The sequence below is a fragment of the Amphibalanus amphitrite genome, unplaced genomic scaffold, assembly GCF_019059575.1.
Source record: "Amphibalanus amphitrite isolate SeventyFive unplaced genomic scaffold, NRLGWU_Aamphi_draft 000223F_arrow, whole genome shotgun sequence".
In the NCBI taxonomy this organism is placed as follows: domain Eukaryota; kingdom Metazoa; phylum Arthropoda; class Thecostraca; order Balanomorpha; family Balanidae; genus Amphibalanus; species Amphibalanus amphitrite.
In genome coordinates, this window is record NW_024881718.1 from 181,127 (window position 1) to 200,000 (window position 18,874).

At 45.3% G+C, this 18,874-nt stretch overlaps 1 protein-coding gene and 1 long non-coding RNA gene across 2 annotated transcripts in view; both read right to left on the reverse strand.

The window, feature by feature from the left end:
- The window catches only part of LOC122385559 (putative thiamine transporter SLC35F3), a 183,724-nt gene that overhangs the window by 28,642 nt on the left and 136,208 nt on the right, over positions 1-18,874 (reverse strand). Inside the window, exon 9 of the mRNA XM_043373907.1 lies at positions 1,854-1,983. Coding sequence (XP_043229842.1) covers positions 1,854-1,983 — 130 coding nt within the window. The remainder of the gene's footprint in view (positions 1-1,853; positions 1,984-18,874) is intronic.
- Positions 11,871-14,134, reverse strand: LOC122385561. Its single transcript, XR_006257217.1, has 2 exons — positions 13,936-14,134; positions 11,871-12,243 (listed from the first exon to the last, which is right to left on the reverse strand). It is a non-coding gene; the product is annotated as an uncharacterized LOC122385561 (long non-coding RNA).

An 18,874-nucleotide genomic window follows, 5' to 3' on the forward strand; every position in this document is an offset into this window, starting at 1 on the left:
TCATGCGTGTAGGCCAAGTTCATGTCTGGAAGGGCATGAGCGTCGTGCTGTGTTCATCACCCTTGTTCATATGATCAATGATGTAATAGGTAGTCGTGGTTTATCTGCATGCTATGCATTGTTTTAATAAACCTTATGTTTTAATGTTATGACTCTCATCTCATGGGTGAGGCTGACCGCCAGGGGATGAGTCGACAGAGTGGAAAAACCGGCGGCAGAGCGATCTAATAGGTGTGTTCACTTGACCATCATGTTATGAGTTACATTTAACTCGCGTATCAATCGTTGCATGGCATGAGTTACTATAGCAATGCTTGAATTCGTCACAAACGGTAAACTCATGTGGTATGAGTGAGGGAACGAGAGTTAACCCGCAACTCATTGGTGATGTGACCGCTACAGGGCTAGTAACATTTACTAGCGCCTCATGTAGTCAAACGTGTGGTGTCTTCATTAACGGTGTAATATGAGTAAGCCTATACTCGCATATCATGAGTAATCAAAATGAGTTACCAAGAGTACATGAGTTTTTCACAATCGGTTAACTCATAATACACGAGTGAAGAGACATGAGTTAACGCACAATTGAGAGGTGGAATGACCGGTGCAGGCCTAGTTACATTACCGGCGCCTCGAGCAGTCAAATAGGTTGTTTAAAATTACCGCCGGTTCATGAGTTTACTCACCACCCATGGGTAATTTTGTTTTCAGTGCTCCCTGGCACCGAATGCCTTGCAAAGTTGCGATACATTGGGATCGTAAAGACGTTCGCTTGTGACACCTTAGACCAGTGACTTGACCTTGCCTGAATATGAAGTTGATGTCGCTAGATTTGCTTTGAATCAGAGGTCAGGTACATACTTTAATTTTCAGCTTTCTTTCACCAGACGGTTCCAAGCAATCACGAAAAAACCAGGGGGTAGCACCAACTCCACCCACCAAACCAACAAGGCATTCTAGCAATGTGTTTACAATAGACCCCCCCCCCTATTTACCTAGAGTCTTCAGGCACAACTTAAACCAAGGCGAGATGTCTTGTGGCCCACCTAGTCTATTAATTTGTTTCTAAGTACTTACGACATGGGCACGACTACTGGGGCGTCGTATGTGACCCCTAGCCGGTCACGTTATGAAATAGGGTGTCGTGTGTTCGAGCCCTTTTCCTTTATCCTCCCCGTGCCTATACTAGTTTCCTTTCGAACTTTTAAAGTATCCTCTGTCTGGTAGCCCGTCCTGGATCCTTCACATTGCGCTGTATAAACCGAGTTGATTTCGCCCCCGTCTCGTCCTCGTGGTTGAGTTCCGCCCTGACTGCCGCCGTGATTGTGTCGCCGCCACGTGTTGTTGAGAGTCGCCGCCGCCGAAGAGATAATATAAAGTAAAATCAATCAATTCTTTCTCGATAACGAACCGGCTTTTATTGCTAATTCATCACATAGGGCCTTGCCGGGCGAGGGTTAGGCTGTTTAATGATATATGTATAAATGGGTAGGGCATAAATGTTTGAATAACAAACTGGTCTGGAAACAATTTTCTACGAAGGTACCACCATTTCAATGTCTTATCCAAATCATATCGCCATAAATTTCGACCTACCCACAATTCACAAAAGTATTCATGCGTTATTCGGGCGGCAATAAGGCAAATTGCAAGCTCGCCACAGAGCACAAATTCTGAAAAATATAGGTATAGTTCATATTAAAAATAGTTACTCATTAGACGTTCAAGAATCTTCCTCCTAAATATTGTAGCTCTAGTTTCAAAAACATGGATGTTTTGAATGTCGATAGGTTTCGCAATGCTACACCGGCCGGATCGCCTGCACTGTGCGCTGGCGTCGTGCGACAGCTCACCGTATTAGGGCGGCCAGGTAGCCCGACCAGTCGCTGGGGAACAGCACCAGAAAGAAGCCGCACACGACCAGTGTGATGCCGGCCAGCCGCATGTCTCGAAACTCCGCCCCGTTCCAGGCGGTGTCCACCGCTGGGGGAAAGGTACGTCATGTCACCGACCTGTTACTTGCCACACAAACGGCTCCGCACCGGAAACACGCATTTCACATTATTACAAGTAAGTAACCTCACCCAAGAAACAAAAATTGAATGCTCGTCATAGCTACACCGACTGTATGATCGCCTTGAAACTTTAAGCGGCTGGTAACAGTAGCAGTAATATGCACACATCGGGTTACAACTCAACGACTAGCAGAATGTATAAAATGTTTATCTCGGAGTTTTGATATCGGTGACTTACGGTCAGGTCAATTTTGCGCCCTCTCTATTACGAGTCAATGGGAGAAAATCGAAAGGCGACTCTTTTGGACGAACGTCATTCCAAACACTCAGACATCGGGTTACAGGTAAAATAGACACGTTAAATCAAAAAATTATAACCATGACCCCTCTGTTTCCCTGGGGTCATATCAGGTCATGAAAGGCCCGAACAGTTTTTTACAATAACTTTTTATGAAGACATGCTAGAGCAATGAAAACACATTTGATTTGTTCAGGTCGAGAATACGGATCTACTGATTGCAAAATGACCTTTTCCGATCAGGTCATTTTCTCAGGGCCTCCATTAACCCGCGCCCTGCTGGGGGTCCTGGATTTCCACGCCCTGCTGGGGGGGGGGGGTGTTTGAACACCCCCCCTCTAACTCGGCTCCTGGGCCACGTAGCGATACGCGGAAGGCGGCGTTCGAAAGAGCGTCAAAAATAATGACGAAATCACTTCGGTCAATTTTTTGGTCAGGGCAAAGGTCAGGTCACCAGAGGTCATTGAAGGCAAAATTTCGCCGATTTCCAGGTCGAATGTCGAAAATTTCCAAGAAGCCAACGCATAACTCGGGAACCAATAGAGCTACAGCGCCGCGGAAAAGCGCATTCGATAGCCCTATTAACGCCCTTTCTGAGTAATTCTCTCAGATTTGACCTAACGTCAACGGTTTTGCCTGCAGGGGGCAAAAACTGCAAAAATAGCCGATTTTTTCGAAAACAGTTTTTCTGCAATAACTTTTGACCCAAGCCTTGTACGAGCTTACTTTTACCGCCATCGTGTTCCTCTCGTCAAGACGCATCGAATGAACTATAACTTGACCTTGAAGGGTCAACTTGAAAATTTGACCTCAGGTCAAGGTCATGACCTGACCGGAAAGGGTCATGTTGCATATCAGTCGATCCGTATCGTCGAGCTGAACACATCTAAGGCGTTTTCATCGCTCTAGAATGCCTCTATCAAAAGTTATTTGCGAAAAACTGTTAGATACCATTCGTGACCTGAGATGACCTCAGGGCATAAACAAGGGTCACGGACACCATTTTCAAGTTCAGTGTGTCTAAAACACTTGTAATTCGGTGTTTGGGAGTGTTTATAATGTCTTTCATCCAAAAGAGGCTCATTTCAATTTTCTCCCATTGACTTATAATGGGGAGGTCGCAAAATTGACCTGACCTTAGGTCATCGATATCAAAATTCTGAGATGAACATTTTGTACATGCTATTGCCCTTAGCAATCGCTGAAAGTTTCAAAGCGATCGGTCACTCGGTGTAGCTATGACAGACATTGAAAGTTTTTATGAGGTGAGGTCACTTCAAGTGACCTGGTGACCTGACCTTGAATGACCTTGGTCTGAAATTCTCACAACATGTGTAGAATTGATGTATGATAAGGTGTACCAAAAACGGCGGCGCTCCGCGCCGCTGTTTTTGAGATATTCGCGAAAAACCACAAGGGGGGGGGGGTGTTCAAACACCCCCCCCCCCCAGCAGGGCGCGGGTTAACATGTTAACTGGGGGGCCGCGGCCCCTCCAGTAATGCTGCAGCCCCCCCCCCCCCCCAAGTGGAACTGAAATCGCGTCACTGGGGGGGGGGGGGGGGCCACGCAGTTAAACCAATCATGTAGAATAATGAGGAAATTTCACTAAAAGTTTACCAAACAAACAATCCAGACTATCTCCACGATCACCACGGTGCTAATTTTAGTTTTGTTACTGTTGTTTTTTATGTGCAAGGAACATTTCAGATCCGCCTAAGATAAGCCGCGGAATGAGGTCAGACATTGCAGATTTTATGATCGAACACCGACTGAAGCCCGAAAGGGGCAAGGTCTTAACCCTATTCCTGGCGGTCTCCGCCGGGACAAGAAACTGGCGGGGGGGCCGATTCGGCCCCCCTTCAGATCTCAAAAACTACACATCGCAGCGACAAACGGCAAACGGCGTTTGATAGGTCGTTTAAAGATCTACAACTTTTACATAAAACATTTTCAGGTCAGGTCAATATTGAGGTCACCAGAGGTCATCAACGATAAAATGTTTTGGAATTAGTTACCTATATAACTTTTAAACTAAGAAACATAGAGACATAAAACCGATACATTTTTTGTTGCTCTCGCCGAGGCGATGCGAAATAAGTATGTGATGACCTTCACAGGTCAATTTGAAATTTGACCTAAGGTCAAGGTCAGGTCATTCATCAATGAGGTTGTGGGGTATTGTCATGCTGCATGTGCATACCAAACGACGCGCCTTGACCAGGCGAGCAGTTTGGTACCACTTACAAGTCTTTAGCACCACCATGTCGTGATTTATTGACAGAAAAAAACGATTTATGACGTCACATGACCTCAGATGACCTTTTGCGGTGCCCCTGTCAATTAGCGGCACCAGGATCATCACCGATGAGATAATCTTCCATAATACTGAAAGAATTGGGTGGTTTTGACTCGTTTACACGAAGCAGGAGGCGTTTCAATATTTTCCCATAGGCTTGCAATGTAAAGGTCACGAGTCTGGCCTGACCTCAGGTCACAGATATGAAAATTCAGAGATATACAAATTGCACATACTGGTACCCTAACTAAAACCTGAAGAGAAGAAATTGATCGGTCAAAACTCTAGCTCTGGCGTGATTGCAAACTTTTCTGAGGTGGGGTCACCAAACCACCTCTGGTGACCTGACCTGACCTGACCCGGCAACTTTTTTTTTGTCAAAATGTGTGCAATGAATGTTTAGAAAAAGTCACCGAGTATGAGCTTTCAGTCTTGCGGCGTTTGGCAATGGCACAAGAAAAACCTGAAGGGATGGCCTTAAAGGCCCCCCCCCCCCCCCCGCCAGGAATAGGGTTAAGAGCTCCTTTGAGAAGGAAGCGTCCCGGCGGGTCGCTTTCTCATTCAGTCGAACGTTCACGGTTCAACACGGATAAGTGCTATTTTATTCGGAAGACGGGTTTATTCTTGAAAAGGACATTTTGCTATACGGCCAAATAAAAATGTGGCGGAGCTTTGCAGGGTGTCCGAAAAGTTCTGGCGCTTTTCAACATTTTCTCAAACAAATGCCATTGGTTCATAGATACTCATCAATGGATCAAAACAATAACCAGGGACACCAGGCCACATGCTTCCGCTACGTGCTCATTAACCCGAGAGTTGCTGGGGGGGGGGGGGGGGGGGGCGTTAAACGCCCCCACTTTTTTCGCCGGGCCATAGCATAAAAACGGCTTTGGGTACCTGTAGAGAATTGATTGAAGTTTATTGTGACAAAGTTAAAAAAATCGGTCATAAAATTTTTGAGATATCCAGGTTTTAGTGACGTCATGATTTCTGACTTTTCGACCAAAAACGGCATATGTTCAAAAAATCATATAAAATCACAGAATGGACATACAGACATGCGGTAAACGCCATTAGACTGCTAATACCATGAACAATCAAATGGCTATCTTCGATTATTGATTATCGTTCCGCATTTTCCAAAATCTTGAACTGAATCTTGGCAATTTCTCGTGACTACTTCACGACCATGATACATGAATTTCTTAAATTGAACTTTATGAGCCAAACACGTACACATATGATAAAATGAATGTCACCATCGTGTTCTACGCCCCAAATTACCCATAAAACATATGTCACAGGCTGCGAATATCAGTTTTGATTTTCGGGGATATGTGCCTACCCGGTTGACCTGACCTTGACCCTGACCTACGCTTGAGTGACCCCTACATGGAGCTGACACTCTTGTAGGCCTTATATGATGGATTGTGCACCGTTTTGACAGAGTTTATGACGAGAGGCGCCCATTGCGAAGTCCTGAAGTCCATGCTACTGAAAGCCCGATTTCAGGTGTTTGACCTGACCTTGACCCGACCTGTGACCTCAAAATTCAACTTTAAAGTACTCATCTGAAGCGTCTCGTCGCGTTCTTTCGTTTGCCGCCACGTCGTGCGTTTCGCTGCGCCTATTGGTTCTCGAGTTATCGGCTGGGGGTGTTTAACGCACGCCCCTCCCCCCCCAGCAAACGGTGGGTGGCGAAATACCCCAGCAACTGCCGGGTTAAATGTAACCATCGTCGGCGCCGACGACGGCCTCGACGTAGGGGAAGAAGCTTGGACGCACGCGGCAGTCCAAGCCGCCATATTTGAATTTATATTTTAATAGAATCTTGCCGATATTTTGGGTGAAGTCAATTTATATGGATAGCTTGGTGACAGTTTAGCTTTACGAATAATAATTTATTATGGATGTGCGTATATTCAGCTTGGAATTGCAATTAAAGTTCCGCACCGCATAGATTCGAACTCGGGACCTTCGGAATACTGCGCGGGCACGCTAACCACTACACTACCGCGACCGCGCGGCGGCCGGCGGCAGGGAGGCTGCGGAGACATGGGGGGACATTTTACGTTTTTGTGAAAAAAGCAAAAGATTTAGCGAAAAACACGTAATAGATAACTTGCAGAAAATTGTCTGCTCTTTCAGATAAGATACTTAGGTTTGATATATCTTGTGCAGACTTCATACTACAGTGCTTCGAAAATCGCTCATTTACATGGGGATTGAACGGGGCTTCGAGACTTGACTCCAAATGACGTCACGAGCTGACGTCACGAAAAGGTAGAATCTCCGGACGACCCTACCTGGTATATAGGGCCTTGGGATTGCGATGCCACGCTTTGATGGGCAGGGATCATTGAGACGGTTTCTCGATGATTTTGGGACGTACGGGAGGCTCAGGGGATGGTCTGATGAGCAGATGTTAAACGTTTTGCCACTGTCGCTTGCTGGTATTGCCCGCGACGCTTTCGATAGCCTGCCCGCCGACCAGACTGTGTCGTTTCAGAGAGCCGCTGCAGGCTTGAAAGATGTCTTCGCCACAAAGACTGTGACTGAGCAGCACCTGACCTTGTGTGACCTGAAGTTTAGGCCTGACGAGTGCCTCGGCTCGTTCGTGATCAGGTTTCGTAAGCTGCTGTCTCTTGCGTTTTCCACGCTCACTGACGTTGGTCCCCTGATGTTCAGCCACTTCCTGGCAACTTTGCCAGCTGAACTGCATGCTGCTGTGATCGCTGACGGGATCTCGTCCTTTGATGGTGCTGTGAGTAAGGTGCGCAATTTGATTACTTCACAGACGTACCTGACACGGGCCCGTCCCAGTGTCGTCCACCGGCTCGACACGGACGGTGAGCTGGCTCGGTTGGCCAGCCGGGTGGCCGACTTGGAGGCCGCGGTTCGATCTGCTGCTCCTCCGAACCGTCGAGAGGGCGATGGCCCGCGGGTATGTTTCTGTTGTGGTGGACGCGGACACACCCGTGACCGCTGCAGATTGCGGAACCGAACTTGCTTTAGATGTCAGACGGTTGGTCGCATTGCAGTGATGTGTCCTCAGTCACCTCAGTCGCAGGGAAACACGACTGGGTCCGGCCGTCGGGAGCCGAGCGGCCCGCCCCCCGGCGACCGGACCGCCCCGACTCTGACACCACCAGGTCACACGCACATGTAATTCCCTTGAGCGATGACACGCGTCTATCGGCCCGACTGGCCGGCGTCGACTGCCAATGTCTCTTGGACACGGGCAGCTCGATCAGTTTGCTGCATAAGTCTGTGTTTGATGCCATGCCCAACCTTACTCTGAAGAAGACCTCCGTTCAGGCTCGTACTGCATCTCTTTCCGAGCTTCCGTTGCTTGGCCGTACCCAGCCCCCTCCAAAGTCATATGGCAGCATGGGCGTGACTTTTCCTACTAGCCCATAGGGTTGCGTGTTAAAATGCGACTTTTCGCGCTTGATTTTCAAGGTTTCGTAGTGTGGGCATCCACATACAAAGTATGTCAAAAGATAGCTACAACATTTTTATTTCCATTTTTGGGACGAAAAGTTCAAGCCCATCCAACCGTTTTCGAGATATTCGTCTATATATGACCCCATGTTTTTGATACATCGGGAGGTCCTGTGTTCGAATCTCGGACAGATCAAAACTTTTATCGTTAATGTGCGGCAAACCATTGCTGCAAAGTAAAGTAGGGGTGAGCGCGCTGGTGATGGAGGGTTGTAAGTTGGCATACCTGACCTTTGATTCAAGCCGGATTTTGTGGCACCAACCTCATTTTCAGGTCAGGTCAGGTCACTGACCTATGACGTCATAAGTGAACCTCTGCACGGTCTAAAAAACGTCGTAACATAGCAACTCCATCAATTCAAGGAGATCTATCACAGGTAGATGAAACTTACAGAACTTATCAAACTCCCTTATTCTCAAAAGTCGTTAACTTCGGATTTCTCCTAAGGGTCACCTAACGTCAGGTCGGTCAGGTGATCTGGCCATTATAAGCCGATGGGGGGGGGGGGGGATATAGAGACAGCTGGGGCGTTCCACGACAAATCGACAAATAAAAAATTAAATTTGCACCCTCATATTTTATTCTTCGTTGAAAACTGGTGTAAGGGGTTGTGATGGGCGGGGAAGCCAGCTGTGGCAAGGATTTTTTTCTTCGAACAACGGTTTCCGAGATATAGCCTCGGGCAATTCCTGGAGTTCGCGCTGCAGCCCTATGTTTGGCGGCCTATAACTCAGAAACTATTTGTTTTTTACGATAAAACCTTTATATGGTTCAACTCACAATCAACCAACAAACATTTTGGCTATCTCGGATTTTCAATTTTTGAAAATTTTGATCACGTGACCTTTTGTCCTATTTTTCGAAGAGTGACCTTGATATTTTCCCCACTGAAAGTTGCAATTTTGTCTGATGACGATTAAAGCCTTATCAATTTTCATTCATATACGATAATAAAAAAGGTGGTTATCGCCCGGCGTTGACCTCAGGTCAGGTCATTTTTATGACCTGTCCATTATTACGAGCGGGAGCGACAGCGAGATCTCGAGAATAAAGCAAGATAGCGACAAGCGGTAAATGGTAAAGGGTACACACGGATAAGGTCTATAATTTTTACTGAGGTCATTTTCAGGTCAGATCAAAGATGACGTCACAGGAGCTAAAAGGAAGTCAAAATAGCGGCACTATACATATACTGGGTGTTTCATAAAAAATGTCCTGGTTTTGATTGCATTTTGGGGTGCCCTATTAATTGCAATCACGTGTTTTTTTTCACTGCAATCGAAAGCACGTGCACGGGAAATTTTCCTCACGCACCTTAGCTCACTTCTCACAGAAAAAACAAAACTGGTTCAGTTTTACTGGTCGTCACGTTCTATCATTCTAACACAGCGACAGTTTAGGGCTCACTTCAAAACCCGATTCACACCGTGCCCGAAAACAATCCTGCGTTTGCAAGAAAAGTTCCTAAGAGATGGGTCTATCCTCAATTGCTACAAAGGGAAAAGTGGACGGCCAACGACACAAAGGACCCCCGAAAACATCGCCAAGGTGAAGTCCGTAGTCAATGGGGACCCCAAGAAGTCCATCAGGAAAATCGCCCAAGAAGTTGGCACAAGCCACTCAACGGTGCGGAGAATAATGAGAAAGGACCTCGAACTGTTCCCATATAAAGTGACAGTGCATCACAAGCTGTCGGAGAACGACAAACATCAGAGAGTGGCCTTCGTAAAGTGGCTCAAGGACCAGACTGCCGCTAATCCTGGCTTCTTGGATGGGGTCTGGTTTAGCGATGAGGCCCACTTCCACCTTACTGGACAGGTGAACACCCAGAACTGCCGTATATGGGCCTCGGCACCACCCGAAACGTTGCTGGAAGTCCCACTGCACAGCCCGAGAGTGACTGTGTGGTGCGCAATGAGCTCCACCGGAATAATCGGGCCATTCTTCTTCGAAGACGGCAACGGGTGCACTCAAACGGTGAACAAGGAACGCTATGTCCGCATCCTGGAACGCTTCTGGGCCACAGTGCAAGAAGGCTCGACTTCAGGTGGTAACGATATCTGGTTCCAACAGGACGGGGCCACCCCGCACACCTCGAAGATGGCCCTCCAGTGGCTCCAGGAGCGTCTCGGAGAGAGGATCATCAGCCGCGGAACGGACACTCCCTGGCCCCCTCACTCCCCTGACCTGACACCCCTCGACTTTTACCTGTGGGGTTTTCTTAAGTCCAGAGTGTACAGCGGGAGCCCGGGGAGTCTCGGAGAGCTCAAGCGGGCGATCAGACGCCAGGTGCGTGCGATCACGCCCGCCACATGCGCCCGAGTTATCGGGCACGTGGCGAAACGGGCCGACGTATGTCTGCTCCGAAAAGGAGGACATCTCGAGAACGTGCTGTGAGCGGCGCTGAACGCATGATTCATGTTCGTGATATGTATGTAATAAATCTCCATTCCTTGTGGAATCGTTTGAACCATTGTGGCTGGATATGTGACTATTAGATTTTTCGTTATAAGCAAAACAAATCAGGACATTTTTTATGAAACACCCTGTATATGAAGTTTTTTTCGAATAACTTTCAAGGTAGCCCAGCTAGGAACAAACTAATAGCACCATCGTGATCCTCTCGTCGATCCGCATCGAAACATATGTATGTTGACCTCGAAAGGTCGAAAGGTCAAAAGTTGACCGTAGATCACGTGACCTAAGGTCAACTTTTGACCTTTCGACCTTTCGAGGTCAACATATATATGTTTCGATGCGGATCGACGAGAGGATCACGATGGTGCTATTAGTTTGTTCCTAGCTGGGATAACTTGAAAGTTATTCGAGAAAAACTTCATATATATGTATAGTGCCGCTATTTTGACTTCCTTTTAGCTCCTGTGACGTCATCTTTGACCTGACCTGAAAATGACCTCAGTAAAAATTATAGACCTTATCCGTGTGTACCCTTTACCGTTTACCGTTTGTCGCTATCTTGCTTTATTCTCGAGATCTCGCTGTCGCTCCCGCTCGTAATAATGGACAGGTCATAAAAATGACCTGACCTGAGGTCAACGCAGGGCGATAACCACTTTTTTTATTATCGCATATGAACGACAATTGATAAGGCTTTAATCGTCATCAGACAAAATTGCAACTTTCAGTGGGGAAAATATCAAGGTCACTCTTCGAAAAATAGGACAAAAGGTCACGTGATCAAAATTTTCAAAAACTGAAAATCCGAGATAGCCAAAATGTTTGTTGGTTGATTGTGAGTTGAACCATATAAAGTTTTTATCGTAAAAAACCAATAGTTTTTTAGTTATAGGCCGCCAAACATAGGGCTGCAGCGCGACCTCCAGGAATTGCCCGAGGCTATATCTCGGAAACCGTTGTTCGAAGAAAAAAATCCTTGCCACAGCTGGCTTCCCCGCCCATCACAACCCATTAGACCAATTTTAAGCAAAAAATAAAATATGAGGGTGCAGGGCACTTGTCGATTTGTCGTGGAACGCCCCAGCTATTTTGGCGCTGACAGTGATCTTAGACGGAAAAGACACAAATAGACTCAGAAAGACCTGCCGAATTGAATAACGTGCAACTTGACCTCATCATGAGGTAATGACCTGACCTGACCTTGGACGGAGGTCAACATCCTAAATTGACCTCACCCATACAAAAAGCATATCATTCGACGTGGCTGAGCATCACGAACACGATGGTGTCAAAATTGCAGCTCTGATACCATTTTAGGCGACTACCGAACAATCCACTTCCTGGTATGCCAATGCTTTTATTATCTAAAGACGATGAACACTGAACATTCTCATATATGCAAACATGCCACTTTGGGTTACAGAGTAAGTGGTTCCCAATCGTACTTACTACACGTTCCACACATCACACTATCGCTCGTAATTGCAATGCAAATAAGCTTTGGCTCGTTGGAAATAAACTTTGGCATTGGAAGATGTCACGGTATTACACTTAACATTGACCACAATTAGATATCAGGTACCTATCAATATCAGTAACATTCAGCTCATCCTCAACACATAACAATCAGACGGAGAACACTACGGTAAACCTCAAAGAGGTTTTGGCCATGGTAGGCAATGAGGCATAGCTGCGAGCAGGATCTTCGATCTGAGAAAACATGAAGATGAAATTACATGCATCACACTTGCAATAAAAACAAACTCAAGTGATACTTATCTTTGAAAAATCAGGATAAAAGAACATGAACCTATTTGAAAACATAACAAGCATTATCAGAGGAATAGTTAATGCATGGTTATTTAACCCTCGCATGTGTGCGGTGTTTGCCAGCTTCTAATGTGTAGGGGGGGGGGGGGTCGGTTGGACCCCCCCCTTGCCGTTTGGCCCCTGATCGAGCTAGAGCTTCGCGGAAAAAACGAGCGTGTTGCCCGTGACGAGAGGAAGCCGATGATACCCAATTTTAAGGTCCTAGGTCATTGATTGACCTTCCAGGTCAGGTCAATGACCCAAAGTCGGGAAAATCGGGACCTGTTAGAAAGTCGTAAAGTGTGGCTGCTAAGGGGTTTTTCGGGGTGCTGATCACGAATATCGTGTTAGTTTTGATCACAGATGATGTATTGAAGCATTTAGACCAGGTCGGGTCAGGTCAGGTCAGGTCAACCAGTAGGCGTCGTGACGGGTATTCGTAGTACGTGTCAACCGCCTCTGACAGCTTCGTAACATGTTACGAAGTCACCAAAACTACTTCGTAAATGTTCAAATGGTTGCTAAATTCGAATTCAGCTCCAAAAACTAGCCTAGAAATATGTACAACTCGAAAAAGTGACCCGAGGTCACCCGAGGTCACCAAAGGTCAATGACCTGACCTGACCTTCAGGTGACCTTGACACACACGGCAGTAACATCAAATCACATTTTGGAACGTTTGAAACCACGAAAAGCTTGCAAACACGCGGCTAGTGCGAGCCGACATACGCGAAATCGCGATTCCGGCCAAACATGGTCTCGGAAAAAAGGTCACTGGTCAAAGGTCATTTGGGTCAGGGTCATGAAATTTTCCGGGTAGGTGTAAAATTGATCAATGCGAAGGTACTGAAAGTTTCGTCGCGATCGGCCGCTTTTTACGCGAGTTATTCGCGAAAAACCATGGGGGGGTCCATCCGACCCCCCCCCCCCTACACATGCGAGGGTTAAAAGACCTGTTAATACCTATTAAGGTAGTGGATTGTTAACAGGATCTTAGAATGGTCGAGAGATGTTACCTTCAGAAGGGCTTCCTTTCGTGGTCACACATTATTGATGTTAACAAATGAACACTGGGTGGTGCACACCCTGAAAGTGACAGCTTCACACAAGCTGTTGTCTATGTTGAAAATTAGGCTTCCTTCCTGTTCAGATTAAGACAGTTGATGGCACCTTTGGTTAGCTTTGTTCAAGGAAGCATTCATTTTGCCAGTGTCGGTAGGGCAGCCTGGCTACATATAGGAATCTTGAGCCAGGCACAGCATACATGTAGTAGTGCATGTGTCCTGAAAAAGGATCAGAGATATATGGCTCAGGAAGTTATAAATGGAATTGACTCAGGCTGCTCTGAGGATGATTGACCACAAAGACATGGCTATTGTGAAAGCCCTGAAATAACTCATGAACTGGTGTGTTTTGAGTGAAGTGGAATATCAAGAACAGCATTAAAAAAGAAAAAGTAAAAATTGACCCAAAAATATCTTCCATGTTTAGTTTCAATCACCAAAATCTTACGCGTTTTCATACAAACTAAAATTACCAAGAAATTGCACAATTATCACTAACATGTGGCAACAAATGCTTCTTTCTACTAACTATCCACTTTCATGGATGCAGGATGCATGTGTTTTGATTTCATTATCACAGCAACACAGTTGTACGAGATGCTTACACAAAGTATTATGTTATATTTATGTTGATGTTATTCAGCTAGAGCCTGGGACAGTGATATTGTATTGTTAAGTTTGTTCAAAACCAATGTCCCAAAATTTGCTAGTTTTGGGTGGGAAATGACGTCCAACTGAAATCAATTTTCCACTTCCATCTCCAATTTTCAAGAACAATTTTTCACTCTGAAATAAAATTTTGGGACACTGTTCACTGTTCATAAGTCATAACACCAGCTTCATTTCTTAGTAATGATAGCTTTCAGAAGACTTCAGTCTTCCTTCATCAGCCTGTCAGGGCTCTAAAAATACATACAAACGAGTAGTGACCAACATAGAAAAGACAATACACAAATGTCGCACGAAAGCTGCCATCGCAAATAGATAAAGCCGGTGTACGCAATCTTTGCAATACGATTATACCAAATATGCTCAGTGCTCACAGCTAAGTCGAAAGGTGTCGCCATGCATCACAATTGATAAAATTCCTTGAAACTTCTTTTTTAACACATTACGCAACAGTGAAAGAATGAGAAAGCATGAGGCTGGCCCACAGTCAAGTACAGCAGTTTGCAAATTTGCACACAGTTACTCAGAAAGGCCTTTGTTCACACAATTCCATGCATAATGAAGAGCCAATTTTTTAATGCACACGATAGTTATTAAATACTTAGCCAGCACAATTTGTAAGTCTTTAAATGAAGGGAGAAAATCATGGAACCGCGTGAAAACCACAAGCCGCCTTTTTTTTTTAGTGGCCTTATATATCCTCGGCCTGGCGAGGAGGAGGCTATCCGGCTCGTGAAGCGAGACCGGTGGCCACTTTTTAAGGCAGAATAGGGAAACCCACGCAAATGTAATTTTTCAAATAAGTGGAATTATTAGTAATAGCCGCCTTGTGTATAAATATGAAGCGCAATGTATTGAAACACGAGCGCCAGCTGCGCCGCGCTTCAGCGCAGCCATATCCTAGGATAATTTTCGGTATATAGTAAAAAGCTCCCAGTTCTAGTTGTTTTTCTAGATGATATAGTATAATTCTAGTATATACTAGGAAAAACTTTGGAGTACCCGACTCTTTAGTGCCCTGGCCGTACCGTGGTGCCAGTAGACATTGCTGGTGTCACATGCACCGTTCCATTTTTCGTATCAGAGTCTAGGGGAGAGTGGGGCAAAGCGGCCACCCGGGGCAAAGTGGCCACCCATCGTTTTAGCCCTTCATAGCTGGCGTCAGTTCCAATTTATGGTTTCCAATTATACTTCTCTTCACGGTCGTTCGAATGAGCCAGACCGAGGTTTCAGGCCCATCACCATTGTTCTGTGAAACACGGAAAAGCATTTTTTGCCAGGTTACCAACTATGTTTAAATGTTATGTTATGTTACAATTTTTAAATGTTATGTTATTCCATAACCGTTTTGGAATTTTTGTAAGCGTTCTTGTCCATGCATTGCATGGTTATCGTACATGTATTCTACCAATTTTAATGTTTTTTACCCCACTAATAGCTAAGCTGGAATATTTTTATCTCGGACGCTATGCGGGGGCAAAGTGGCCGGGGCAAAGTGGCCACCCCCCCAATTGGCCATAAGTTGCTTCCATCTGGATAAAAACATTATTTATATTCAAATGTGTCGTCATGCATTCATCTTGGCCACTTTTCAGTTGCATGAGTTACCAAATAGTGCAATTAAATGTTTATTTTCATGAAAATCCTTTCTTTGTTTACCTACAGGTGGAAGATGATAAAGTAAACATCCATCCTCGATTAACCTTGTCACCATCAAATACACTAGTCGTACACGAGGCAACTATTTTGTTTCTCATATCGGGACTTGAGAAGACGCCGGTGGCCGCTTTGCCCCAGGGTATGGGGCAAAGTGGCCAATATGCATAGGTTTAAAGTTTTGTCAATATCTTTCATATGTGAACGCCTTTGGAAATAAAACGCAGTTGAAATAAAAGGCAACTTACTAGGGATCATATTGGTATAGAAAGAATCTTTCCAAGTTTAAAAATCAAGCGTTGGCATCGTGAGAAGCGTTAGGGTGGCCGCTTTGCCCCACTCTCCCCTACTGATGTGCCCGGTTTGTTTGGCATTGATTTTTTACAGCACTGCCCTTGTGTCATTGACTTGTGTTCTAAACGACTGTTCGTTACTCCGACAGAAGTCGTTCGCTCTGTTTCCGCTCATGCTGTGTCCATTGGTGACGTGTGCCTCTATGCTGAGCGTGTGGTCGCCCCAGGCACTGAGGTAATGTTGAACGGGTTTGTGCCTACTACTGACTACCACGGCCCCGCCCTGCCCTCGTTGAGCCCGTTGGTGAATTTCATGGATTGGAGGTGATAAGTGCTCTAGTGACGGTAGCTGGGTCCAGGGCACCGGTTGTAGTCCGCAATGTGACCACAGAACCAGTAACCATTCCAAAAAAAACAGGCTCTGGCCCGCTTGGAAGTTGGCTTCGTTGAGCAGCCGCATAAAGATGAAGACAAGTCTGACCCAGTCGTCGGACTGCAGGCTGCCCAGTGCGGCTCCGACCTGATTGATGCACAGAAAGGTAACCTCGAACAGCTACTGAAGCAGCACGCTGAGATGTTTGATGGGCATATTGGATTCACTGATCTGGTCACCCATGATATTGACACTGGTGATCACCCTCCCATCCGTCAGCCCCCACGACGTGTTTCGCCGCATTTGTCTGATGAGTTGAGCTCACAGATTCCTGATCTTGTCGAGCGAGGTATACTTGAGGAGTCTGATGGTGAGTGGTCGTCCCCAATATGTCTTGTTAATTTCTTTCTTCTTCGTAAGCTGGGCAATTCAATATAAAGTGGGTGGGGTCTTAATTTTCTGCATTGCGCATCATACATCTTGTGTTTTCTTTCTTGTGTCTCTTGCGCTCATTTAAAGGGACTATCCCACCTTCTAAAATGTTGTTAAAACCAGTTAAATTGTGCCCGACTTTATAGATTGGATGACCAGGAACACGGTTCTGGCATTTATTTTTCATTAAACATCTTAGGCTTCCCATATTCCAAACACAAACTTTCAAATATGTGACGTCATAGCCCAAAATTACCTCCTTCCCCAGGCCACATTACTGTCATAAAGCTGATTCTTTTTTCTCTGTAGGCACCACAACAAAGTTCAGACCAAGTTTTAAGCGATTTTTCAACGAACAAACCCATTTAAATCAGAATGACTAAACGAGGTGACGTCACACTAACGGTCGCTCCATGTTGAAGATAGGGCCTTGTACAAGGCCCATTTTCAAATGAAGGGAACGAATTTCTTCAACACCAAGAGGCCGCGGGGGTTGCAACCTAAATAGATAGTGGTTTCTGAACCTCGCCGCAAACTTGGCTATCTCAACTCAAACCCCATGTTAAAGGTGGGATAGTCCCTTTAAAGGAAGACAGTTAGCTCTTGCCTGGAAAAATATTGTTGAGGCTTGCTGGTTGTCAATAAACGTTACTTCCTCCATCTCCTTTTTCCAGACAATATACAGAGTAGTTTTTGTTAGCAATTCCTCCTTCCATTTCTTTTCATCCCATTTTTTTCATGTGTGTTTTTAGGTCTTCTTTGCTTATCCAGTATAAATCCTTTACTTTGAGTCCGACTTCCTTAATAATGGAATATGTTACCTTCATCCATATGTTCTTGCCCTCGTCCATCATTTCTGTTAACACCTCTTTCTGTAGTTGATTTGTTCCTTGCAATATGCTTCTCATGTACTGAAGTCTTCCAGTTTTGATCCTTGTTGTCATCAGAGATGCTCCAATTTCTCCTCTCAATGTAGCACTTGGTGCATACTTTGGATCTGTCTGTAGACACCATTTCCGATTACTTGCAGCTTCTTGGTCTCTTCCTCTGTGACTGTCATGACACTGAAGCCGTACAGTATGTATGGCAGCGCTAAGCACTTCCAGTAGGTCTTACCAATCAGCAGTTTGTTACATGATTTTGCAATTGCTGAATAGTCATGTTTGTCATTTGTTGTGCTTTTTCGATCATGGTTCTTTTCTGCCTTCTGAACACATCCCTTGTATTTGTTACTTTCAGACATAAGCATTTTATGTTTTCTTTTACTTCGATATATTCTATGCTTCTGTGCTGTTCTTTCAGGTTAACTCGCGCCCCGTTGGGGTCTGCCGAGCAACGCGCCCTGTTGGGTGGGGAGGGGGGCAATTGCCCCCCCCCCATAATATCTCGAGAACCACGCAACATAGCAACCAGCAGCAAACATTGTTGGATAGCCCCAACATGGAACTACCTTGTGACCCAATTCCATTGAACTAGGTCAAACCGATGACGTCACAGGCCAGGTCAAATGTCGAATTTTCACCGTTTACAGGCATTTCAAGAAATGCGTTGTAAAATCAAAATGCATTTCATTGAAAATCATCGATGGGGTAATGCTCGTCAAACACATATTTTGCTATTTGAGGTCACTGATACCAGGTCAGGTCACAGAGGTCAGGTCACCGGGGGTCACAATATGAAAATATCATGTGATGCATGTTTTATGGTCCATTTATATGCCAAATGCGATTATGTAGTTCAGGCAGCCTTTGGGGTCAGTTAAGATTATGTTCTGGTGAAGGTCAGGACAAGGTCAGGTCAAATTAGGTTTAATTTCAAAGTTGATATTTTTGCATGAAATATGGGTATTGATTCGATGCAGCTTGTCACGGGGTGTTCAATGGTGGTCATTGTTTTGCGCTACGTGGTCTAGAATTGCCAAAAATTGAGTTCAAAAAATTTTCGTCATCAATTTTGATCAGTTTTTTTTCTTTGCTATACCTTGACCAAAAAAGGAAGTATCAAGCTAAAATTTGGTTTGTTTAAAGAAGATCACAGGGCTTTTC